Below are 27,625 nucleotides of genomic sequence, written 5' to 3' on the forward strand. Positions count from 1 at the left end.
GCAAGTATATATAAGATATAATATTCATACACAACGCTAGTGATATGCCATCTTATGCTAGTGAATCACCCCCTCTCAGTCTCCCACGTTTCAACCGAGCAAGCCAAGTTTGTACAAGGACCTGTTTCCTGTTTTCAGTCGTCGAATCTGCAGATCACTTGAGTGAGGCGGAAGAAAAATAATCGCGTTTGAACTTTTGATCGGCCTTGCCACAATTACAGCTAATTTGATAAACTACTCATTTTTGTTTTGAAATGGTTGGGATTTACTTTTTTCAGTTCAGAAATATCTCTCATCGGATCGGTCACTGGAAACTATAGTGACGGTATTCAAAAACGAAATTTGTATGGAAACTGATGTGCACGTTTTCGTGTAAAAATAATCGATTAAAGTAATCGATTAAATTAAGAACATTGTGCTTTTAAATTGGATTAAGTGTTAAAACATTGGAATTAAACCGGCACACTCGTACGTGTCTTTTATAAATTTTATTGCTTTTTATAAACCTTGTGCGCATGTGGTTGTGAATGAACTTTGACAAAGTATAACTTACATTAGCATCACCATCAGCTTCAGAACCAATAATATCTAGCAGCTTAATTTTACGTGACGGTTTTATCATGAACATACTAGTCTGATTATTATTCTTCTAAAATCTAAGAAGAATGGTTTCTAAGTGGAACAAATGACCTGAAGTAAAGGATCTTGGGGTCGGATTCTAATGCCCGTACATTTTCTTGTGAACATCACCATGATTTAAAAAGCACAAGTCAGAACTCAATCTCGTTGTTTATTTACAAATACAACAAACTCAAAACAAATTTTGAATAAGTTAGCAATACCGTTAAATGACGCTTTGATAACCTTTTATTCAAGTTGTATTATGAAATCAGTTATGATATTTGTGAGGAAACAGTAATACTAAACATTTAACATGTACTAAATTATCCATTATATGAATATTTTGAGGATTTAAAAAAAATGAAAATTGTAAAGCGTTGCAACGCGAAACGATTTAATAATTTAGAGAGTTCTGTTGTTGTTATATTTTGTGATACTACGAGGATTGCTTATACAAAGCATAAAATACATCACTCATTGTATGAGCACGAATGACCGAGTGATCTACGCGATAGACTTTACTCCAGGGGTCAGTGGTTCGAGCCCAGCTGAGGGTTACTGTTTTCTTTCTCTTTTTTTTCTTCCTTTTTACAGGAGCTTTTTAGATCAAATGTTTATATGTATCAATACAAAGCATTTAATGACAAACTTCAATACATGTGAAAAAGCCCCTTTAATCGATTAATTGGAGTTGAAAAACGCATTTGAGACAAGAACCCACTTAACCGAAATACCACTATAATAAGTAGAGTACTAGTAGAAGGAGAAGAAGAAGTAGTAGTAGTAGTAGTAGAAGTAGTAGTAGTAGTAGTAGTAGTAGTAGTAGTAGTAGTAGTAGTAGTAGTAGTAGTCGTAGTAGAAGTAGTAGTAGTAGTAGTAGTAGTAGTAGTAGTAGTAGTCGTAGTAGTCGTCGTAGTCGTAGTAGAGTAGTAGTAGTAGTAGTATAAGTCGTCGTAGTAGTAGTTATAGTCGTAGTCGTAGTAGTAGTCGTAGTAGTAGTAGTCGTAAAGTAGTAGTCGTAGTAGTCGTCGCCTCGTCGTAGTCGTAGTCGTCGTCGTCGCCGTCGTCGTCGTGTCGTCGTCGTCGTCGTCGTCCGTCGTCGTCGTCGTCGTCGTCGTCGCCGCCGTCGTCGTCGTCGTCGTCGTCGTCTCGTCGTCGTCGTCCCGTCGTCTTCGTCTCGTCGTCGCCGTCTCGTCGTCGTCGTCGTAGCGTCGTCGTCGTCGTCGTCGTCGCCGTCGTGTCGTCGTCCCGTCTCGTCGTCGCCGTCGTCGCCCGTCTCGTCGTCGTCGTTCGTCTTCGTCTCGTCGTCGTCGTCGTCTCTCGCCGTCGTCGTCGTCGTCCGTCCGTCGTCGTCGTCGTCGTAGTCGTCGTCGTCGTCTTCGTCGCCGTCGTCCTCGTCGTCGTCTGCCGTCGTCGTCGTCGTCGCCGTCGTCGTCGTGTCGTCGTCGTCGTCTTCCGTCTTCGTCGTCGTCGTCGTCGTCGTCGTCGTCGTTCGTCGTCGTAGTCGTCGTCTCGTCGTCGTCGCCGTCGTCGTCGTCGTCGTCGCCCGTCGTCGTCGCCGTCTCGTCGTCGTCGTCTTCGTCGTCGTTGTCGTCGTCGTGGTCGTCGTCGTCGTCGTCGTCGCCGCGTCGTCGTCGTTTCGTCGTCGTCGTCGTCGTCGTCGTCGTCGTCGTCGTCGTCGTCGTCGTCTCGTGGTCGTGGTCGTCGTCGTCGTCGCCGTCGTCGTCTCGTCGTCGTCGTCGCCGCTCCGTCGTCGCCGGTCGTCGTCGTCGTCGTCGTCGTCGTCGTCTTCGTCGTCGTCGTCGTCCCGTCGTCGCGTCGTCGTCGTCGTAGTAGTCGTCGTCGTCTCGTCGTCGTCGTCGTCGTCGTCGCGTCGTCGTCTCGTCGTCGTCGTCGTCGTCGCTCGTCGTAGTAGTCCGTCGTTCGTCTCGTCGTCTTCGTCGTCGTCGTCGTCGTCGTCGTCGTCGTCGTCCGTCGTCGTCGTCGTCGTCGCGTAGTCGTCGTCGTAGTCGTCGTCGTCGTCGTCGCGTCGTCGTCGTAGTCGCGTCGTCGTCGTCGTCGTCGTCTTCGTTGTTGTTGTCGTCGTCGTCCGTCGTAGTCGTCCGTCGTCGTAGTCGTCGTCGCTAGTCGTAGTCGCGTCGTCGTCGTCGTCTCCGTCTAGTCGTAGTCGTAGTCGTCGTCGTAGTCGTAGTCGTGGTAGTAGTAGTCGAAGTAGTAGTAAAAGTAGTAGTAGTAGCAGCGCAGCAGCGCACGCAGTAGTAGTTTGAGAAGTAGTAGTCGTAGTAGTCTTAGTATTCGTAGTAGTCTCGTAGTAGTAGTATTCGTAGTAGTAGTAGTCGCGTCTTAGTCGAAGTAGTTCGTAGTAGTAGTCGTCGTCTTTGTATCCGTAGTAGTCGTCTCGTTGGAGTAGTAGTCGTAGTCGTAGTTGTATTCGTAGTAGTAGTTCGTCGTCGTCGGTCGTCGTAGTAGTAGTCGTAGACGTCGAAGTAGTCGTTAGTAGTAGTAGTAGTCGTAGTAGTAGTAGTAGTAGTAGTGGGTAGTGGTAGTAGTAGTAGTAGAAGTAGTAGTAATAGTAGTAGTAGTAGCAGCAGCAGCAGCAGCAGCAGCAGCAGCAGCAGTAGTAGTAGTAGAGTAGTAGAGTAGTAGTAGTAGTAGTAGTAGTAGTAGTAGTACAGTAGTAGTGCAAGTATAGTAGTAGTAGTAGTAGTAGTAGTAGTAGTAGTAGTAGTAGTAGTAGTAGTAGTAGTAGAAGTAGTAGTAGTAGTAGTGACAGTAGTAACAGTAGTAGTAGTAGTTTTTGCGTGTTGATCGTGTTGTTTTTTTAATTATTTTTAAGTTTAAGTTATGTACGTTTTATTAGTTAACTCGATCATTATACTTTTTTCAAACATCCATCTAAGACATTTCTCGTAAACTAGTGCAACTCATCCAACAACCATACTTGTGCACACATCTTAGTATCATCAAGTATTGCTTTGAGTTGCGACAAATAATAAGTGTATCATACTTATTTTGTCCTTGGGAATTCACAATTAATCATGTTTTTTTCTACATGTAAATCGTTCAGACTAGCACAGTCTGTATGTTAACCTGATTTAGCATAACATGAAAGTATCTTTTATGACAAAATTGAATGTTTATAATGGATGCTTAAAGTTCAAAATATAAAGTTACTTAAATAAATAAATAATAAAAATACAATGTTACAAATGGATGATTATAACTGACCTTCGTTTCAGAGGCTTACATTAAGACGTCAAATTGCATAAAGAGATAGGATAAACATGGAAAATATTGATGTCGGAGGATTGGCGGCCAATCGACCGAACCTCGTATTCGAGGAGGGGTCTAATAGCATACCGGATCTTCTTGACTCGCACCTGCTTCCGGTTGTTGCGCAGTACGACACCGCCAAACACCCCCTTCCGCCAGATGAACTTAATTTTGACCTTTCCCAGCCTTTGCTGCTGTACAAGAAGCGTAACATACAGGTAACGTTTTTGTAAGCGCGTGCACTCTCATGTATTTTACTAAATAATCGCTATCAGAATTGACATAAATATGAAAAATAACTTGCATGTTTAATTGTACTTTAACATCACATGTTTAGCGGTTTTAAAAGTTAGCACCAACGAGAACGTTCTTAATGTCTGTTAAACTCAAGTCAACGTGGAGATAGTTTCAATGAATAGAAATTCACCGTTTTTCTAATATAATACTTGCTCGGTCGAACTAGAGTTTTGTCTGTGATGAATGTAATTATTTTCTGTAATGTTACAAATACAACCGACGCGCGACACGGATAATACAGATACAGATTTGCCTTTAGTATCTCATTTTTCGAAGTTGACTTCTTCAGATTTTGGAGCCGTGTGTGCGCCATGTCGCTAAAATGCCTTTTCATAGCCAATGTCTTATAACATCTTATCTATGTTCTGTTGGATGAATAACTTTAATAAATCAATAAAAAATAATTACGATTTTATGTAGGTACAAAAAATAAATCATGTATATGGATGAAACGCTTACATGTAACATCAGAGCCATTGTTGCCATGCCAGTCCGCTTTAGTAACGTTAAGTATGCAATACAAATAATTAGAAAGCAAAACCTAATTTCATTCATGTTCATGAGCAGCATATATGCGATATGAAATGCGTTTAAGTGCTGTTTGATTTTATCAGTAAGCTTCCTGAAACCATTAAAAGTTTCCCTTAACTTCTGTGACACTTATCACGTATTCAGCATTATTAAGTGAATTAAATTGTCACAGATGTGTGCATGGTAAATTGGTAATGTTGGAGATTTCTTGTTTATTATACAGATCAAAATGACATGCTTAAAAAGTCATAATCCTTTCAAAATCATAATTAATATTAACCTGCTTTAAGCCCTTATTGCTCACGAAACGCCGAATAATAAACGTCGCATATATATATATATATATATATATATATATATATATATATATATATAGCTCACGAAACGCCGAATAATAAACGTCGCATATATATATATATATATATATATATATATATATATATATATATATATATATATATATAGGATCTGGCACGAGTTGTCATATCATACCATATTTTATTAAACTCGTCCAGGAAATTCGTTAGTAAGCTCGCCAACAACACAATTCCTGAACTCGTTTAATAAAATATGGTATGATATGACAACGAGTGTCAGATCTTTTTTATCACATGCTTTTAAATTAGCAAATTAAATAACTATTTACGCAAACATAATAATAAATCCCGAATGTTGTTTACATTTCGTGACGTCATCTGACGTTCCAACGTCATTTCAGCAAAATAACAAAATGCGATTGGTCAATAAACGCAAACTAAGCCAATGAAAACGCTTACAAATGTTGTATTACACATGTGTAATATAAACAATATGTAATGGTTGTATTACATGGGAAACAGGGTTTAGAATGTGATAAAACGTTATATAAGCAACATCATGTACACCAACGTTTACATTTCCTTTACTCCACAGAAAGTGACCACGCGGTCTCTGTACATCGAGAACGGCCGATACGAGGAGGTGGGGGAGACGCTGCTCATACCGGAAGACTATAAGGGTAAGTAATGACGTCATAAGTGTGACGTGTTTTCGTGTTACACGTAGTCTACTATAAGCATTGGAGTAACTGTGACGTCATTGTGACACACGTGGAGTAATACTTTCGACTCGTTAGATGTTATACAAATGTACTTCCAACCCGGGGGGGGGGGGGGTAACTTCCCAAATTTTAGGGTAGGGGTGTCCCGCTAAGACTTCCGAAATGTGACCCATTTTCATACCGGAACTCTGATAAAGAAGACCCATTTTGATACAAGATTTTTGAAAAATCATACCCATTTGTATACGATACCATTGAGAAAGTGGACCCATTTCAATACAAGAATTTTGATAAACTGGACTCATTTCAATACTAGAATTCGATAAAGTGGACACATTTCATACTAGAATTTTAATCTCTGATTCTGATATTATTTTCAGAGAATAACATTGGCTGTTTTACATCATCGACTTAGTTATTTACGTCTCTCATGCATCAAAGAGCATCGGCGCTCAACGCTCACTGAACTAGAAATACGGTAGAAGTAATATTTCGATGGTCCCAATTTAAAATGACGAACCTATATTTTTGGCATTTTGCGATTTTGATACTGTGCAAAGCGGGAATTCAATGCGCATATACCCCCAAAACAACAAAATAGTTAAATAATTGCAACAGCTCAATAAAGTCACGTGATATAATGACGAACCGCAATTGCTTGAAGTCAAAATGACGAAGCTGAAAAAACTTCGGTATTTTGCGCGCTAATTAATTTATTAAAGTATCAATATAGCCATGTATTTTTAAGGTACATTGACGAAACGTAAACTTTTGATTATAGAATGATTAAATGATGTACATTTTATAGCATTGAATAACGCAAAAAGAGATCCAAATAATATTAAATGTTGAGGTCATAACTTAGTAACTTGTGGCCACAGCTAATAGCTTGTTCTTACAATTTATTAAGTTGAGGTCTCAACATAGTAAGTTGTTTCTTCAACTTAATAACTTCTGGCCGCAAGTTACTCAGTTGAGACCATAACTTAATAAGTTGTTGGAACAACTTACTAAGTTTGGACCATACCATAGTTTAACCATTCAGATAGGCCGTTTCATCTTTACCGTTTTATCACCGTTATTACCCTTATATCCGTAATATTGTGTGTTTGGGTTCGAGCGCCGATTTGAGCACTATCCCTGAAAGCTATGGATCCCAGGATTGAGCCCCTGTCTGAGCACTTGCCTTGTAAGCGACTGGGTTCAGGGTTCCATCCCCGGTCTGAGCACTAGCAACGTAAGCGTCGGATCCCGGTTTCGAGTCCCAAAGCACTCGCTTCATAAGAGAGTGGTCCATGGTTTTTGGATTTGAACCCGAGACCATTCTTGTAAAGGGCGATTGCTCTGACCGGGGTTCGATCGCGGGAACCATCACTTACGAGGCGAGTGCTAGATTCCTAAGTTTTCGACGGTCCCTGGGTTTGAATCACGGTATGAGCAGTAGTCCGAAAAGCTAATTAGGAGTTTTCGACGGCCCCGGGGTTCGAATCACTGTGCGAGCACTAGCCCTGAAAGCTTTGGGTCTCTAGATCGAGCCTCGGTTTGAGGACTTACCCTATAAGCGACGGCTCGAATTCCGATGTGAGAATTTGCACTAACAGGGACAGATTCCGGGTTCGAGCCCCAGTCTGAGTTCCAGCCCTGAAAGCTATGGATCCCGGATTCAAGCCTGTGTCTTAGCACTTGCCCAGTAAGGGAAGGATCCCGGTTGCGAAACCTTAGTCTGAGCGTTCGCACCAAACGCTACGGGTTCACACAGGGACTCGAACCAAACAGCCGTCGCTAACATACTATTCTAACACTCGCCTTCTAAGCGAGCGGTTGCCGAAATGAGCACTAGCTCCGTAAGCAACATTTCCTGTTTTCGAGTCCGGAATGAGAGCTAGCCTCGCAAGCTATGGGTGTTCGGGTTCGAGCGCCGGTCTGAGCACTAGCCATGTAAGCTATAAATCCCGCATTTTTCGGGTCAGGCGCTATGACTATGACTTGGATCAGGGTCCTTTCGCTTATTAAATGGTAAGTACTTAAACCGGGATTTGAGCCCGGGGCCCATAGCATACAGAGTGAGTGCGAATGCTCAGACTGGTGTCCAAGTCGCGTACAGGGAAAATCCGTAGACTGGGGCTAAAACCCAAAGACATATCGTTTAAAAAGGGAGGCATCAGACCTGGATTCGCAACCGGAATCCTTCGCTTATGTGGCTAGTTTCACACCAGGGTTTGAACCCTGAACCAAGTCGCTAACTTGGCGATTGCTCAGATAGGGGCTCAAAACTGAAATCCATGGCTTAAATAGCAAGTGCTCAGACAGGGCTCGAACGGGGGATCCATAGCTTACAGGGATAGTGCTCGAACCCGAGCACCTACTAGTATAAGGATTACTAATTGTGATAAAACGGTAAATATGAAACGGCCGATCTGATTTGCTCAACTTAAATTAGTGGCCTCAACTTAGTTAGTTGGTCCCACAAGTTATTTAGTTGAGGCAACAACTAATAAGTTGTTGGAACAAGTTATGAAGTTCTCGCCACAAGTTTCTAGGCAGAGGCCTCAACTTAATAAGTTGTTCCCACAAGTTATCTAGTTGAAAGAATGACTTAATAAGTTAAATGAAAAAAATAGTAAGTTGAGGCCACAACTTAATAAGTTTTGGGAACAAGTTATGAAGTTGTGGCCACAAGTTACTAAGCTGAGGTCTCAACTTAATACGTTGTGGGGACAACGTACTTAGGTATTTCCACAATTTATTTTAAAAGTTGTTTCCACAAGTTATTAAGTTGATGCCACACTATGAATAAAGAATTGCGGTTGTCACCTCTGTTCCACCGTGTAAAACAGAAAACACGCATTGCTTTGCTTTATCTTATGGAATAATTTATTCTATTGAAACAAAATCTATTACAATAAGCTGTCCAATTTGCCGAAACATCACATAAATGCAAGTCTAAATTACGAGGATTCATTTTACAGCAGATTTATTAACTTAACGTCAAATTAATTCCATACGAACATGCTCCAACATGAGACACTTTGTTTAAAATAATCTTTATTTGATTTTGTTCAAGAAATGTTTAACAAAAATACGTCTCCTGAAAACTTGTGTTTTTGTAGGTTCGACATTTTAAATTGGGACCATCGATTTGTGATTTAAGGAATAGAACATTAAGATCGATAATCGAAGAACGGTTATTTTGACAGTCGTCTAATTCCGACACAATTTTCATAAATCATTTTAGTAACTGCACTTTTCCCGGCACTTTTAGTTTATGTAACGATTTCGTCACTTAATATATGACGTATGTTAATATATTACGTCACAGTATCATCTTGGTCGATCAAGCAACAGATAAAACAGTAAAGTTTCTGCATCTTTCCCGCTACTGAAATATACTTTTTGATACCCATTTATATACAAGAATGACATTTATCATACCCATTTTGATACTGATACTTTCAAATCTATATGCATTTATATACAAGCAAATTTCTTATTTCAATACCCATATCTATACTTAGATGCTTAAAACCATACCCATTTCTATAATTTTAGTCGAAAAACACACCCCATAAAATGGGCACACCCCTATATACCCGTATATAGGAAGTTACCCCCCCCCCCCGGGCTTTCAACTAAAAACGTTATTTGACGTTTGCCTGGTGAAACGTATTTCGTGATAATAACGCAAAAATTAACGTCAATATCGTGACGTGTTTTACGTGAAACTGTGACGTTGGACGCAATATATAAGTTCTAAAACAGCAACGGCAATTTTGACGTAGGATACTCAATACATATTGTGTCAAACTTTTGACGCGTTAAAGTTACATTTTCTTCGGAGGCGGTGAGATTGTTTATCTCTGTTTATTTGGTAATCGATACTCTCTAACATGTGTGTCTTCAGGTTGGTTTGCCGTACTACAGCGGGTTACCGGAAACATACAAGCAGACGACACCGTCCCGCACTTTAAAAGCGTAGAGGAAGTCGCAAACTCGAATACCGACCGATTTCTGGTAGGCGGCACAAAGCAGCTCACCGGTTTTCATATCCACGATGGCCCATGCGCGACAGCAAAACGCGAACCACGTGACATCATGCCCGGTGACTTGTTGACCAACGAAAAACCGGAGTACGGGGAAGTCAAAAAGCGTTCGCGGTTGTTCAGAAGGCCAAAATACATCACCGAAAAGTTTCTCCTGTGTCGCGACGAGGCGGACCGCAAGATCCTACTTCCGTTTGAGCAGAAGGGAATCTTTTATCAGGTCTCCCACAAGTCCGGTAAAGCGCAAAACAATGTTCTTCAGATGAGCGACATCGTTGCCAGGAAATTGACACCTCGCATTCTAAAGCTTGTGTTCGGCCGATTTCCGATAACCCCGCGTTTGTTTACCGGTTTGATGAAAGCCGAATCGGCATCGCTTGAGACATCAATCATTGCGTCGACTATCGTCAATAACAAGAACATTCTGATGGAGATTCCAATGACGTCCTCTATGTACTTCCGCGTCGCGGTCATGACCGACGACCTACGTCAAAACCCTTGCTTCCGGAGCGCGATGAGCCTGAGTGCAGAGCGTGCCATAACATACATGCGAAACATCAAGGTTTGTTACAATTTCGCCGAGACAGAGGAAGAAGCGGCCACATCAACACAGGTCTGTAACCGCGAGCAAAGTAAACAGTTTCCGAAATTAAACGCGGGAGATGAGGATGCGATCAGAAGTTTGGAGTACGCCGAAACTCCTTCACCAAAAAGACAGAAACGTCGGACGACTCTGAGTATTGCTCATCAAGATCTTACACGCGGGCGCTCGGCTGAGAAACATGAGTTCGTCTGTGTAAGACCCGCACGTGCGCTTTCAACCGGGCGAATGAGCTTCTGCTTGGGAAACAGTTATCTGACGCTTCCGCTGTATGAAGACGATGATGACAACAAGAGATATTCTGGAAACAACAACACTTTCATGGGCACCGTTTTCGAAAATGATCGTGATTTCAATAAATCTAAATTCATAGGGGAGGAATCCTCAGAACACACGGACGATTTATTTGCCTCGGTTTTCGCAGGCATTGAACAGGCGACCTCTATGTCATGTTTTGCAGCAGGATCCTATGATAGAAACACCAGTGCTAGCCCAGACAAAGAAGGTATAGCTGCCAATGACGACTATATTCCAGTGTCCAGACGTCGACCCACCACAAGTCCCCCAGAGATATCGCCGCCTCCTGTGCCGCGTTCAACTAGCTCTTCCGGTGTATCGTCCGGTTCAACGACGTCTGTTAGCGACGGCGCGGGCTCAAACAGAGGGTCGACAGATTCATTTGAATACGCTGTTCCAAAAATGGACGATCCGCACAAACTTTTGAAGGATATTAAAGCCTGCGAATCGGCCTCTAAAACGGGATCACCCTTGAATCCCCACAAGCCCGTCTGCAGACTACCGTCGACAACTATTTTGCCAACTATGGTATCCACACTGCTTGGATGTGAAAACCGAGATCTTTTCGACAACGAAGTCGATGCATCCGGAAGAAAACAAGTTTACGAAAACTTAAAATCACTGATGGAACTTGCTGCTACGCTGAACAAAATCGATTCCGATAACGAAGGTGATATTGAAAATAACTCGGACGAGGAGAATGATAAAGAAATCGATAAGAGTGACGGAGTGATATCGAAAGAACTTAACCTCAAGGAGGATAACAACATGGGTCTCACTCTTAAAGAGGCAAATGGTGTTCTTGTTGGGACTAAGATGATTGAACCTTCGATAAAAATTAACATCGATCCTTCACAAAAAGAAACAAATCAATTTCCCGTTTCGGATGAAAATACGTATGAAACACACGAAGTTTCTTTAAATCTTGAACACAAGTCTGAAAATGTGTCGTATTCAAATATGGAACAATCGTGTCAATGTATCGAGACGACAAACAATGAATCAAGTAACATGCATAAACAGGGTGACATATTGACTGAAAATGTATCAGATAAACAAACCAAGCAGGAGTTGTTTACATTTCCTGCAGATATCACACGCGGCTTAACCGTTACGACGGAGAAAAATATTCAGTCAGATGAAAATTCTAACGTCGAAAAGAAAGCGCACGTTGAATTTCCTTGCGAGGTTGATATCACAGACGGCTTAACCGTTACAGCAGCAAAAGACATTCAATCAGATGTGAACGCTAACGAATGCCATTGCGACTTTGATAAGGATTCTGTGAGTGGTCCAGAATACGTAACAAATACTGAAGACATTAACAAAGACAGCGTGTTGGAGCAACTTGACAATACAAAATCTGCGAATGAAAGCGGAGTGATTATCACAAATAACGTCAGACCCTCGGATAGTGAGAATCTTTGGCGAATCGCAGTGAGGAAAATGTCCGTCAGCGAGGGGAGTAGCCTTAGTGCACAGCCGCTTGCATTGGTGTGCGCGGCCAAGAGGCAAATTGAATCTGGTAGTAAATCGCTGTCTGAATTTACCATAGACGATATTTCCGCGAGTTTCCTTGCAATGGGTATAAAGGAATCCTCCATAAACAGGCTCAGATACCTGGAAGTGGATGGCGTCAAACTCCAGCAAGTGGTCGATGGCGATACTAATATTCGAGATTGTTTGGACGGTGTAAACCTCGTGGATGTGCAGAAAATATCCATGTTTATTCGAGGGTGGCGGCCAGTGGACGCTGAAATACTTCTGTAAAAGTATCCGGATATGTGGATGAGTCTAATAAAACGGTTATAGTGTCATAGTACATTTTAGTATACATTTTCGACAATACATGAGATTAAATGGTGGTTAGCATGGACTATTTGATTACCTAGTATTGTTGAAGACTGTATGCAAATATCATGTCGGCGAATAGTGTGTACATACCAATAAACTGTCTCTACTATATATCTCATTTGAGTTTATTGACATATTTAGAGAATACTATACACATGATCGGTACGTTAAAAACTATTGAAAGTCCGTTTTTGTTGTCTGATCTAAAGTTCCATATTATTATATGGCTTGAAATTTAGAGATAGTTTAGATGAAGACCCGGAGACTTGAATACTTGTAACTACATGCATGATGCACAATGCTCATTACTATGATTGTTGCATTCATATATGGCTTTCACATTGCTATAAGAATACCATGTAAATATTATTATAAGGTTGGTGTAGTTTTGTATTATTTCTTCCTTGTGGGTTTAACGGGAAGTGTTTGTTTTTTTGCATCGCACGACAACAATCTCTTGATATGCCACTTCATGTTGTTGGCAATGATGTGCATCGTATTAATAATTCAGTCATAAACGTATACAGCATTTATCAGTTGCGTATTCAATCAAACGTTGAATATTTGTACAACTAAAACTAGTTGCATTTAATTATATGAGTTAACTAAATGAACATTCCTGCTCCACTATATACTGTCCATGTAGGAACTGGCCAATTACTTCAATTAGTATTGACGTTCGACATGGCCTTCCCGGGGCGTACATTATGAGAGGTTCTTTGTATGGTTTGTTCGACTGTGATTAAATCATTGAATGTAAATAAAATACTTCACATTTCAACAATCAAACGTGCATTTGTATAAAACACTTTATGTTTGAACAATAACACGTGCATTTGCCAGTGTAAATAATGTGTGTCAACTGATTGTTAGTGGCGGAGGTTCATAAATTTGCCTGATGTACTGCGTGTCGCGAACCAACTATCCAAAGCAACGTTTGTGAACTAAAAGCTTTTGTGAAACATTTTCGGTGTTAATTTTAAAATGTGTTGATTTATAGATGTAATTTTTAGTATAAAATGTTCTTCAAACGCATGTCCTCAATATTTGTATATTTAACTATTGATATTGAACAGTAGTGGCTAGCTCTATTATATAATTGTAGAAACTTGTAATTGTCCATTCATATATTTCTACGATATAAACCGTAATTATCATTTTATTTATGTTGCTGTAGTGAATACATGAAAATGCAAATACTAAAACAATTAAAATAGCGAACAAAGTTTCAATTATCAGTCTTGTTTTGATTTTATCAACAGGCACTGATACATAAAAACCGCAAGATTTCTGCGTGTTATAAAACATATTTTAACACAGATATGTATAAAACGTCGATTACAAAACTTCAGCATTTTAGACATCTAACATTTAATTAAAGCAAAACATACTAGAGGAAAGCAATGCACAACAAATATGAATCATGTTTATATTTGATTTCGTAGAATGAATACTTCAGGAAAGAAACTCTATATTAGTATGTTAGACTTCTACGCATTAAGGACATCTACAAACCCAACGTCACAGCAGATTACCAATAATGTGTGTTTTTGATGAGGTTCGAAAATCACAATCAACAAATGTACAATCAAATCAAATGAAATCAACGCTTTACTGAAATACCTATTTTAACTGTATTTGTATCGTTCAGCATAATTTATATAGTTTAATAAACAATGTCTTTACTATTAATTTTAGAATGCGAATGTTCATCTCGATTGAAGTATAGACTTATTTCATTAGCATGTATACATTGTTTGATGAAGTCAATTAAAGAAGTACCTCGTGCTTTTGGTCGAGATCCCGAGAATGTTTCCATGGAATTCGTGACCTCTCAATCAAACACCATACCCAATCACCGCCGCAACGTCACAAACTCTTAAAGATGGGCATTAACGAAATAAAAAACACTAAACTTGAGGTTTTTATCAGTTTTTTTTACGGTTCATACAGAAGGAGAGTATTTGTATTTTCAACAGTCGGTCATTTATTTCTGTGACAAGCTGAAATAACACCACAGCACGACAACCAAGCACATACCAAATAACAATACACCGCATGTACCTACATCGGGAATCAACATGGACAACAAAAAAAACAAAAAACTGTATTTGGTTACCCGAACCATATATAACTGAGTTATATTGATCATACATTTTAGAAAGTGAACTAAATTAATAATTCACGCAAATCAAATGAAAAAGCAATTCAATAGAATTCTTATAAATTGTAAGAATCATGTAATTCGTAAATGGTGCAGTTTTGTAACTTTCGAAACCTCGATGATTTAAAAAACGAAAACAACAAGTAATACCGCCTATCGTTTTTACTAAAATATCTGAAGACAAAACACTAGCTATTCTTATCATCGACCTGTAAATCTTGTCGTTAGGGACAATCGAATATACTTTAACGAACAGAAAAAGCATCTGAAGGTTGTAAAATAAGAATATGTTGTAAAAGAAGATTTAATGTACAAGAATAATTCAAAGGAAGAAAACGAAATAATCTACAGCAATGCAACAAAGATAGTGTATAGATTTGAACTTGAATCAGTACACTCTGATAACATCGATATAATTAACACCGCACTGACGGGGTCACTCGTTTTGGCACTTCATTTTGCTCTCTAGGTCATGAGTCCTATACGAGATAAGATAACAGACGGCATTACCATTGGCACTCTAGTCTTTCAAAGTCCTCTCCATTTCTTAGACGCTTTTTTTTATAAAGGACACGATGAGAGCGTTTTATTGTAAGTTTACATTTTGATTGTTTTTTAATCTTCTGACATTCGAAGGTATCATGAAGTCTGAATATTATTTACACACTCGTATACGAGACAGCAAGCCACCAAACCGGGATTCTGTCTGAATTTATATCGTTATGTGTATTACAATTTGCTAAGTATTTGCTTTTGTAGACAAAATACTTTTCTATGAGCAACGGGGGCATACATTTAGCAATGATGACACTAAACCGTGCTTTTGTTTGTATTTTTATCAGTTTCTGTATAAAAATGTTTGAGGTAAAAATGCCAGATGACATACGAAATAGAATGAGAACGAAAACACGTACCTTTCATTACATTCTCAGTAGTTCAATTTTCACCTGAAATACTAGACATTTGACAATTTAAAACATAAATTAAAGAACATGCTTAAATTCAGCCATCGCATGTTAGTGCTTTAAACAGTTTGCTGTTCACAATGTTGAATTGTAAAGTGTATTTTAGAATTAATAATTTAGATTTTAGTTTCTCTTGTCGCATGAACTTTTGATAAAAATTGGCAGAGAACATGTTCTATTTTTTATTCGCAGTGTACCTCGCTCTGGCACTTACAAACGTTGGGTCGCATATGGCCGGTAAGGTAGCATTTTTATACAGTATTGTGTTTGGTAGTATACAAAATGAATATGGAAAAGATTGATTTCCCATTTTTAAATAAAATGGTCGTGTAGCAATTGTGTAGCAAACACGTGAATCTGTTGTTGTCAAAGTTTTTGGCTTGACCAACCCTGATTACAGGTTATTAATTCGAGTCCGGCCGAGGCATTTTTTTATGTTATTCTTCGCTAACAGAATTTTCGGTTGTCTAGTCTTGTACATATAATATTTAAATTTAGAACATTTTAAAACCATGTTTTAAATAACACGAAGTTCAACAAAAAGATCTCTTTTAATATTAGCCTTGTTCTGAAAAAACCGGGCTTAATGCATGTGCGTAAAGTGTCATCCCATATTAGACTGTGCAGTCCGCATAGGCTAATCAGGGACGACACTTTCCGCCTAAATTGGATTTTTGCTAAGAAGAGACTTCATTTAAACGAAAAATGTTATAAAAGCGGAAAGTGTCGTCCCTGATTAGCCTGTGCAGACTGAACAGTCTAATCTGGGACGACACTTTACGTACATGCATTATGACCAGTTTTCTAAGAACACGACTCATACATCAACAGAAAATGTATCTTTGGACTTGTGGTAGGGCGTTAGCTTACGAGAAATAGGCCGAAGGCTAGAGCTTCGATTAGCGCTTGTTCTTATATAATCAATGTGTCGTCTGCTTTCTTCCTTACAGAAGCGGTCATGTGCTACAAATGCGATCACGTGGCCCACCCGCGTGACTGTGACAGGATTGTGGAGTGCGCGGCAAACGAGGTAGGTATTGCACGAACCTATATGTTAAATGTAAACAAAACTTCTTAAATAAAATGGATGATTGAAAATGTACGATTTTATATCTCAGATTAGTCGCAGAAAAACAGGTAAAAAATATATGAGTATTAGAACATCAAGCTTATACATCTTTACAAGTGTATGTTTTCATTAAATAAGCTTTAAGGTTTTTATTCTGATTTTCTGTTACCATGGTTACTTTCAGGTTTGTCACGTGATCAGCTACGCCCAGCCCGACGGTCATTTCTATTACGTGACTGGGTGTATGGCGAAAACGGTAAATACAAATAAAATGCTTGTCACGCTGTTTTGACCAAGTTGTTCTCATTGTCGTCTGATAATTCAGGTATCCGCTGCATATTGCTTTAAATGGATCTTTCACGGTTTGGTAAATTGACAAAATTGAAAAAAGTTGTTTCAGATTCGCAAATTTTCGTTTAAGTTATGATATTTGTGAGAAAACAGTATTACTGAACATTTTCCATAGTTCAATATAGCCATTATATGTATCTTATGACGATTTGAAAACCTAAAAATTATAAAGCGTTGCGACGCGAAACGATTGAATAATTTGGAGAGTTCTGTTGTTGTTTAAATTTACGAAACTACGAAGATTGCTTATATAAAGTATAAAATACTTCAACGGTGTGTAACCGGCGGAATAGCCGATAGGGATAATGCGTTTTTACTTCAGATTTACTCCAGGACTCCGGTGGTCACTGGTTCGAGCCCTGGTACCGGCTACATGTTTTCCTATTTTTAATTTTATTCTTAACTTTTAAGATCCAATGTTTACATTTATCAATATAAAGCATTTAATGACAAACTTCAAAATATGCCAAAATCTGTGAAAAGGCCCCTTTAAGAGTGAGAATACATGCATTTAAGATAAAAAAAAGTCATGTGGACTCAGGGAAAGAAATTGTAACTTGTTTCAGTTCATTTCAATACATGTAAACAAATAATAAAAAACAGGTTATTGTATAGAGACGGATCCGCTACATTTATTAACATAGTAAAATAAAACATACTATTTTCCCATAAGATGTTAGTTATATGTACGTCTAAAATACACATTTATTATGTTTTACGCATTTGACTAAATATAAATATTTGAGAAAAAAAACATACATCGCAATTATAAATATATGAATGCACGCAACGTGTATATGAACTACACGTGCCGATGCGATTGAGAGTGTATCACACATGCGAATTCATATGTGCAACCACGAATAAACCGAAAAAAGTAAGTACTGAGAAATCCACTTTGAAAACCCGCCGCAATCTGATATGTATTGCTGATATTATTAGTCTATTAGCTTGTTTTAATAGGAAACTTAAAGCGACAAGTATACAACCATATATAGTTATAAACATACTTTTAATAATTATATTAACCGCAAAACTTAATAATGAATCATGAAATGCTCTATAATTAAAATTTATGTAAAATGAATGAATAACGCATTATGAATGGTTTATCAATTACGTTGAAATAATGTCCGTAAACTCCGTTTCCGTTAAGAATCATTGCTGTGATGTTCATGAAACAAACCGCTTCGGTTTAGTTAGCATATCTGCATGATATATCACTTCCATTACACAAGTTATTGTATAAAGTTTTAATACCGGTCTGGAGTTGTTCATTAATACTTCATCCTTCTCCTGGCAACCTGATTTTAAAAGATCCCGTATATATCGACTTTTTCTTTTTAAAGGGACCGTCAACCAGATTGACGAAAAAAGAAAAGTTGTACAATACCGTATTTTTTACAATTATTAGTTTATATTGATGAAAATATCAATACTAGTATATTACATTAATTGAAAAAAGTTTATATTGTCAGTATATTCGGTAATTAAATTTCAGGATATGAAATCGAAAGTATATCGCGAAAAAAGGTGACATAACGATGTACACACTACAAATAACGCAAGTAGAGTGATCATTATATATATATAATATATACAATTCACTACGAATGCACAATTTTCATTCCTGGGTTTACCACGTTACGATGATGATCAATCTACTTGCGTTATTTATCGTTAACGGGTAGTTATCTGGTACACATACCCAATAAAATTTTAACCGAATATACTGAAAATATTAAATTTAACAACCTTTTTCAAGTAATGTAATTTACCAGTCGTGATATTTTAAATCAATATAAACTAATAATTGTAAAAAATACGGTATTTAAAAACTTTTCTTTTGTTCGTCAATCGCGGTTGACGGTCCCTTTAATAAAGAACGTGCTTTTCTGTCTAAAATCGTTTAACCACTATACGTTTGATAAGTAAGATTCTCTGAGAAACGTTAAGATAACATTTGTTGAAACATACATGCCCTTCTGTGCTTTTCGTTTCAATCGAATAAATGACACGAATTTGTGCTTTCCTTCTATGTCGGATCACTCACATAAGTGTGTGCTTTCCTTCTGCGCCGGATCACTCACACAATTGTATGCTTTCCTTCTGCGTCGAATAACTCACATAAGTGTATGCTTCCCTTCTGAGTCGAATCACTCACAAAAGTGTATGCTTTCCTTCTCCGTCGGATCACTCACATAAGTGTGTGCTTTCCTTCTGCGTCGGATCACTCACATAAGATTTGCTTTCCTTCTGCGTCGGATAACTCACATAAGTTTATGCTACCCTTCTGAGTCGAATCACTCACATAAATGTGTGCTTTCCTTTTGCGTTGGATCACTCACATAAGTGTATGATTTCCTTCTACGTCGGATAACTCCCATACATGTGTGCTTTTCTTCTGAGCTGAATCACTCACACGTATTTGTGCTTTGCTCTTAAATGGAATGACGCAAATTTGTTGACCCCTCTTCATTGTAGTCTTGCCCTGCCTCAATGGCGATAGGCAAGCGGGACATCGCGATCTGTAATCGCTGCTGCGATGGCCACTACTGCAACAAGGAACTGTGCGACGGACCAGGTGAGTTGTCTTCATTGGCAAACATAAGGGCCGCATTCTTAGAAAACTGGGATTAATACATGTGTGTAAAGCGTCGTCCCAGATTAGCCGTTGCAGTCCACACTATCTAACCAGGAACGTCGCTTTTCGTTAAAAGGGTGTTTTTTTTCTAAACGAAATTTCGTCCCTGATTAGCAGGTGTGGACTTCACAGGGTAACATGGGGGCAACCCTTTACGCTCATGCATTAAGCCAAGATTTCACAGAACGTGGCGCATTATATCCACATTTAATAAGGATGAAATTCCTGAATGTGACGACCCCGTAGATCCCAATGAAGGGAAGAAACAAACTAGACGATTGCGTAGTTTATAGGTTAAGGTACTTATTTAAGCTCGATTAAATTGATAACCTGAGGTATATTGAGACGCTGTAGAGAATTATGCAGGATGAACCAAGCCATTTATCAAAAACATATTTCGACCTCAAACGCAAACTATGCTTTAAACAATTGTATGTGTTACATTGTTCTGTAACAGTAAGCTTACCCTTACAGCACCGGCCGGCCACGGTTCACGTTGTTTGTCATGCGACTCGGTAGAGGACCCTACCCACTGCGGGGCAGTCACAGAATGCGGTCAGGGGCAGGTGATCAAGTCACATAGTTGTGCATGAATTAAAATTATAAACAAAACGGGCTTCATAACATTATCTATGAAATAAGCCATCTCATGCGATTGCTCTGTACATGTTTGCGCTTATTTGTATTGTTTGACAAAACCGTTACCTCCTTCCAATAACGATCCAATATGAAAACGCGTGACGTGTCCAAGGTTGCTTACTAATACTTTAAATATGAATATGTTTCAGGTTTGCTTCACAAAGGAAAAGTACGTGTTTGGAGAGCTACGTTATCAACTGGGATGCGCTGACCCGGTAAGAACTGTAAGCTCCCTTATCAACTGGGATGCGCTGATCCGGTAACAACTGTAAGCTCCGTTATCAACTGCGATGCGCTGATGTGGTTAGAACTGTAAGCTCCCTTATCAACTGGGATGCGCTGATCCGGTAAGAACTGTAAGCTGCGTTATCAACTGTGATTCGCTGATCCGGTAAGAACTGTAAGCTCCGTTATCAACTGTGATGCGCTGATCCGGTAAGAACTGTAAGCTCCGTTATCAACTGGGATGCGCTGATCCGGTAAGAACTGTAAGCTCCCTTATCAACTGGGATGCGCTGATCCGGTAAGAACTGTAAGCTCCGCTATCAACTGGGATGCGCTGATCCGGTAAGAACTGTAAGCTCCGTTATCATCTGGGAAGCGCTGATACGGTACGAACAGTAAGCTCCGTTATCAGATGGGATGCGCTGATCCGATAAGAACTGTAAGCTCCGTTATCAGGTGGGATGCGCTGATCCGGTAAGAACTGTAAGCTCCTTTATCAACTGGGATGCGCTGATCCGGTAAGAACTGTAAGCTCCGTTATCAACTGGGATGCGCTAATCCGGTAAGAACAGTGAGCTCCGTTATCAACTGGGATGATTCGGTAAGAACTGTAAGCTCCGTTATCAACTGGGATGCGCCGATCCGGTAAGAACTGTAAGCTCCGTTATCAACTGGGATGCGCTGATCCGGTAAGAACAGTAAAAAGTTTGGCCCCGGTTACAAATGTGTTGTTCTGATGCTGTAAGTTCGGTAAAATGTCTAGCTTTCGAATAAACTGGGATGTTTTGATCCTGAACATACGGTCAAACGTTAATGCGCTGATCTGTGTAATACGGTAGAATGTGTAGCACTTGAGTAATATGTTATGTTATGGTCCTGTAAGTACGGTAAAACGTCTATCCATAGTATCAACTGGGGTGTGCTAATCCGGTAAATATTTTAACGTCGAGAAGAACGGATAAACAGCTTGCAACCGTATTTGCTGTGATACGGTGATCCGGCAAGTACGGTACAGCGTCGAGCTACCGCATCAACTGGGCTGTGCTGATCCGGTAGTAACGGGATAACGTCTAGCTCTCTCATTAACTGAAAAGTGTTGAGCTGGTAGCGCGGTAGTTCGCAAGGCTACTCTATCAACTGTAACGTGTCCAAACACTATGCCAAAAAGAACGGACTGTGTGATTTGACATTTCACTAAATAATGCATATGTTATAAATATATCAACTAATACATGGCGGTAGGTGTAGTCATTTTGAAGCGCTATGCAATAAAAAATAACGGGGAGTAACATCAAAACTGTACACTTATCATTTTCAGGCATGTGCCCCTAGGACCTATAGGGACCTTTTGAACAAACGCGCAGGACTGTGTCAGACATGCTGCTCTACGGAAAACTGTAACAGGGATCTTTGTAAAAACACAGGTGTGTATCACCTGAAGCACTTGTACCAGACATTCTTCTTGAGATGTGTTCTTGAGATACAGGTGGTATTACATGAAGCAATTATCGAATGCCTGTGTAAATCTGTGAAATTAAAATCTGGTGTTATGAGTAATATACGTATCTGATTTCTCTGTAAAAATACGCATTATTGTACAAAGCGGATTACTGTATCATAAACATATGCACCGGTGGTGACAATGTTTAGAAGCAGGTTGCTGTTACGCTCTTCTGAAAAAGATTCTTATATATATATATTTAGGTGGATGATACCTGTATTGCTAATCGGAGTCTTTTGCGGATTGCAGGCTAAACATCCCAAACCTTTTTTTGTCAAAAAAACACTTTCTACGACAGGGTCGCCCAACGCCATTCATCACAAAATTAAACCTCCTTGAACGACAGGGTCTGCACACATCATTATTAACCAGTGAATAACCTTATACGACAGGGTCACAAAATACTTATATATGTCGTGTTCTGAGAAAACTGGGCATAATGCATGCGCGTAAAGTGTCGTCCCAGATTAGCCTGTGCAGTCCACACAGGCTAATCAGGGACGACACTTTCCGCCTAAACGTATTTTTTGGTAAGGAGAGACTTCCTTGAAACTAATAATACCATAAAAGCGGAATGTGTTGTCCCTGATTAGCCTGTGCGGATGACACTTTATGCACATGCATTAAGCCCAGTTTTCTCAGAACGCGACTCATTCTTACCCGTGAATCCCTCTCACCGCCAGGGTCGCCTCACACGCAGTCTCCTCACACCGTCGCCACCGCAATTCCCTCGACGCACGGCATCGCCACAACGTCACATACAAACGTCGTTGCGACCACATGTACGTTACCTAGTGACCTATTTCTTTATGAAATTACTTGTGTAACGGTTTTGCTTATCAGTAACATAATTGCGATTTGTTAATTTAAAGGAAACTTTAAACATATTTAGGCATGTATTGAAGTTTGTCCTAAAATGCTTTAAATTCATAAATATAAACATTGGAATTGTATAGCTCAAGTAAAAACAAAACAAGAATAAAATTAAAGAAAGAAGAAAAGTAATCCATAACTGAGCTCGAACTGCTCGAACCACTCCCCTTGGAGTAAAAGTTTAGCTTTTGGGCCACTCGGCCATTAATGCTCATATATGACCGGTGTATTTCATACTTCATATAAGCAATCCTCGTAATGTCAACAAAAATACAATGTATGACGATAACACCAGAACTCTCCAAAGTATTCAATAGTTTTCCGTTGGTAACGGTTCAAACTTTTCAGGCGTTTAAATCGTCAAAAGATGCAAATAATGGATATTTTATAGCAAAATAAATGTTTATTATTACTGCTTCCTTTCTAATATCATAATATTATATTTAAAATGAAAATGTGCAAATTTGAAACATTTTTTTTCCAATCTTGTCAATTACCAATACGTGAAAAAAAACTGTAATCGTCGTCACCCTCTCACAAAAGTGATACTTCTAAGAAGTAAACTCCGCTTTGTTCTTGTTTACCTGCCAAATGACAACGTTTTGGACTTCCGATGCGTTGATATAATAACAGAAGGCGGGACTAACAGCGCGTCTGAGCGACAAAAAAATCCCTCTAAGCCGTTTAACGTTGACCGAGAGACATTTCCATTGATTCTTACACGATCTCACGCAAAGTGTGATATTTGTCAAGATAAGTGTATTTGACGTCAAGTTCGCATTTGAATAGTACTACCTGTTCAATGTGACCAAAGAGACCTTAAATTGCAGTAACACAAACACACATAATTTGCATCATTAAGCTATGTATACATGTTTGAACAAAGTGAATAAAAGTTACCTACTACAACTATAACAACTATTACTTCTTATACTACTAGTACTACTATCATATCACCCCTTCACAGTCCCCTACAACCTACAGGGGTGCCACTACAAGGGCAAGGTATACCACCAGGGTCAGACCTGGGACGAGGGGTGCGACTTCCGGTGCACGTGTGAGGACGAGCGTACAGGAAGATACGTCTGCCAGGACATGTATGACATAGGGAACGAACAAAGTTGCATTGCACTAAAATTTATTGAAGTGCCGTACAAACTGTTGTGTACTAACAAATACGATATTTACTAAAAAGGTCGTAGTTTTGTAAAAATAATTCGTAGTGTACCTAAAATTTGTAGTGTACAAATACAGTTGTTGTGCAATTAAACGATACAGAGCACTAACAAACTAGTAGTGCACTACCACCGTTGATGTGCAAGTCGTATCGCATGGTCAAATTCGTTATACGCTAACAAAATCGCAAAGCACGAATAAGATCATATTGTACTAGAAAGTCGAAGTGCAAACATACAATCGAACTGCACTAACACATTCGTAGTGGCACAATTAAGTCGTAGTGCACTAACACACTCATACTGCACTTTTTTTTATCGAAGATTGTTACCGATACATCCGGTTTTGTCAGATGTCGGTTATTATCAAAATGTTTTTAATATTAGTCTCAAACTTGTTCCGAATTCTTCCGGACCTTTTTAACACTATCGAAACACACTTTTTAATTTGTTTGGTCGTGTAATACTCATTACAAATTGCATACACTTTTCCCCGCAGATGCCCTACGTACATCAATGTTCCACAGGGCTGCACGATGCAGAAGACAGCCGGGGAGTGCTGCGAACATCCGGTCTGTCACAGCGGCTCGACGAACTTCACGACCCTCAACTACACCGCCGCCATATTGATCAGTACGTGCACGTGAAATTGGCCCAGGCGTTGTCACTTTTCACAAAACTACTTTCAGTAATTGATTCTTATGATCTTAATGTTAACTAAATGATATATACTTTAAATATCGTAAATATATTTACTTAAAAAATTAACTTGTTTTATGGACCGATTGGTTGTGTAAAAAGCTTTTACTTAAGAGAGCAACATACTTGTTTTGGACCCACAGGAAATGCGCAAAAGTAAGTCATAAAAAGCCTTCAATCCATTATAAAATGTTGTGATTTGTAGCAAAGTTTAATGTAAAGTTCTAATCATGATATGTGAACGTGTATATTAGATATATATGTGCCTCTTTATGGGAAAACAAGGCTTCATACATGTCCGTAAATGGTCGCCTGTGGAGTCCGCACAGGTTAATAAGAGACGACAATTCCCCCTTTTACGGTGTTTTTAGTTTAAAGAGAGTCTCTTCTTAGCGCAAAAACAGTACAGGTGACAAGTGGTGTCCCCGATTAGCCTGTGTGACATGCACAGGCTGATCTGGGACCAGCACATTTTCATATAACCTATTATTTCTCGATTGCAGCTAAGTGTGCGTACAAGAACAAGACTTACGAGCAGGACGCCAAGTGGAGGGACGGCTGTGACTACGAGTGTACGTGCATCGACGCATCACGCGGTTACTACCGCTGCACCTCGCTGTAAGTAGCTAAGCTTGTACTTAAGTGAACGTGATAGTTCCATCAACTTCCCCACCAAGTACATGCTCTACAAGTCCCTCGTAGTCTCCATCCTACTCTACGGCTGCGAGACCTGGACGCTTCACGCGGATACATAACACAGAATACAGGCATTTGAACATAAATGTCTCCAAAGACTGTTCCGCATCTCCTACACGGAGCACAAGACCAACGAGTACCGGTACTTCCGGAAAATGAAGGCAACACGTGTTTGTCCACAAAAGCCTCTCTTGTGACCGTCAAACGACAAACGCTGGCTTGGTATGGACACGTTACTAGGCACTTCTCTCTTCGGCAAGACTGATCTCCAGAGCACGCTAGAGGGAGGTCGACGTCGAGGCCGTCAGACGAAAAGCTTGACGGAAAATATAAAAGAGTGGACATCCCTTCCCATGGATGATTTACTCTCCGCAACACACAACAGGTCTGACTGGAGGAGAATTTCTGTATGGTCGTCTCTCACTTTCCCCAACGTTGAACCGGTCAAGGGCTTGATATTGATAGTTAATCTATGTATAACGTTACAAATACATCTGTACCACACTGAGTGTATGAACGTGCACGTGAATCGACGCGTTAGGTGAATATAACCGATGAAACTCGCTGTGAGTAGTAAAGCACGTGTTTGATTCAACGTAAACATGACTCGAAGCGTCAGGTGATACCTACCGCTACTTTTCGCTATGAGTAGCACGTGCTATTATGAACGTGCGCGAGCTAAGACGCGTGACATGATTGCTACCACTGCACCTCAATGTGAAAAATTCGTGATATAATGGACGTGTATACATGCATCACGGGGTTACTATTGCTGTTCTTCGTTGAGATAAGAACTTGCTATAATGAACGTGCACGTGTGGGTACTACCACTTTACTTCGCTGCCATTTTAAAGTGTCGTAATGAACGTACACGTGTACAAACGGTAAATACCGCTGCTATAAGCAATACGCACTTTAATGAACGCGTAGGCGAACCAATTCATCACGTTGCGCTCTTTGTCTTATTTTGTGTATGTTTGTCATTTAAATGTATTCGCATGTACATTCATCTATGTACACATGCCGTTATATGGGTGAATATATATAATTATATATCTATATAGGACCTAACAATTTTTTTCAAGTACATGTGATAACTATGTATCAATAACTCGTTAGAATGCTAGCTCGATTTACAATAACACCCATGTATTTCAGGTGCTACACGTGGAATTTGCCGCAGCAATGCCACCTAGCGGATCCAGCCCCCGGAAAGTGCTGCCAGACTCCGTCGTGTCCCCCGCAGTATACCATCAAGTTCCCGCCCGGCTATATAGAAAACTGAGGTCGATACCTCGATCTTATCATATATCCACGAATAAAATGATTCAAAGTCACCCAGTATTTACTAAACGAATATGGCGTATATTAATTTCCGAAAACCAAACTGTCGTTACGAAAACTACATAATTTATAAAGATGATTAAGAATATGATGGTGGTGTGGATGATGATTACGATGGCAAAGTAAGCGCTGTTGATAATAGTTGTGATGGCGATGGTTGTCGTGTGTGTCTGTTGCTGCTGTGGAATATCATGTAGCTGCTAGCAAAACTGCTGCTGCTAATAAAAGAATGATAATGATGTAAACATAAATTATATACACACACAACATTATCGTGCATTGGAAAATGATCAAAATCGAAACTGTGCTCTTTGAAAACAAGCTGCACCGTGGCTAATAACCGGTAATACATAAAGACGTTTTGCCGAAAATAACTTTAAAAAAATAAAATGGTTTGACAACGTAAAGCTTATTATCACTTTAAAGCCTACGTACTATAATTAAATCACACTGCTTGCTTCGTTGCTTCATTATTTAAGTCGTGGAAAATTATTGGCTCGGCTATCATCACGTGGTTGGTTATGAAGGCAGAGATATTGTTCTAGTCAAATCTCTGCGCGGAGGTTGGACCCGAAGTTGACATGGTCATAACCTCCCATAGCGTCACAGACGTCATTGAAACCGGCTGAGCAACAGTGAGATGGGAAAACACCAGCACTGTGAATTCCGGTACTGTTCCTTTCACAAAAAATCCGTACAGCCATGATCACGAACGCAACAACAGTTA

The 27,625-nt window shown here is 39.6% G+C and overlaps 3 protein-coding genes across 5 annotated transcripts in view; all 3 read left to right on the top strand.

The window, feature by feature from the left end:
* LOC127867503 (uncharacterized) overlaps positions 1-13,785 on the top strand; it is a 35,187-nt gene extending 21,402 nt beyond the window's left edge. The window contains exons 1-4 of one of the 2 annotated variants that reach the window (XM_052408683.1): positions 209-468; positions 3,861-4,112; positions 5,635-5,719; positions 9,663-13,785. In XM_052408683.1, coding sequence (XP_052264643.1) covers positions 3,906-4,112; positions 5,635-5,719; positions 9,663-12,469 — 3,099 coding nt within the window. In that variant the 5' untranslated portion in view covers positions 209-468; positions 3,861-3,905 and the 3' untranslated portion in view covers positions 12,470-13,785. Of the gene's footprint in view, positions 1-208; positions 469-3,860; positions 4,113-5,634; positions 5,720-9,662 lie in introns of those variants that run through there. The other variant, XM_052408684.1, reaches the window with a different exon arrangement.
* The window catches only part of LOC127867511 (metalloendopeptidase OMA1, mitochondrial-like), a 182,573-nt gene that overhangs the window by 66,958 nt on the left and 87,990 nt on the right, over positions 1-27,625 (top strand). The gene's annotated exons all lie outside the window — the stretch shown is intronic.
* LOC127867513 (uncharacterized) lies at positions 15,190-26,891 on the top strand. The gene is made up of 13 exons (XM_052408714.1): positions 15,190-15,308; positions 15,875-15,919; positions 16,633-16,712; positions 16,936-17,007; positions 19,587-19,686; positions 20,221-20,312; positions 20,535-20,600; positions 21,929-22,034; positions 22,795-22,893; positions 23,952-24,081; positions 24,659-24,792; positions 25,362-25,476; positions 26,713-26,891. Exons 1-13 carry the CDS (start codon positions 15,293-15,295, stop codon positions 26,837-26,839), a joined length of 1,182 nt encoding a protein of 393 aa, XP_052264674.1. The 5' UTR covers positions 15,190-15,292; the 3' UTR covers positions 26,840-26,891.

Source organism: Dreissena polymorpha, chromosome 2 (assembly GCF_020536995.1).
Source record: "Dreissena polymorpha isolate Duluth1 chromosome 2, UMN_Dpol_1.0, whole genome shotgun sequence".
NCBI lineage: Eukaryota > Metazoa > Mollusca > Bivalvia > Myida > Dreissenidae > Dreissena > Dreissena polymorpha.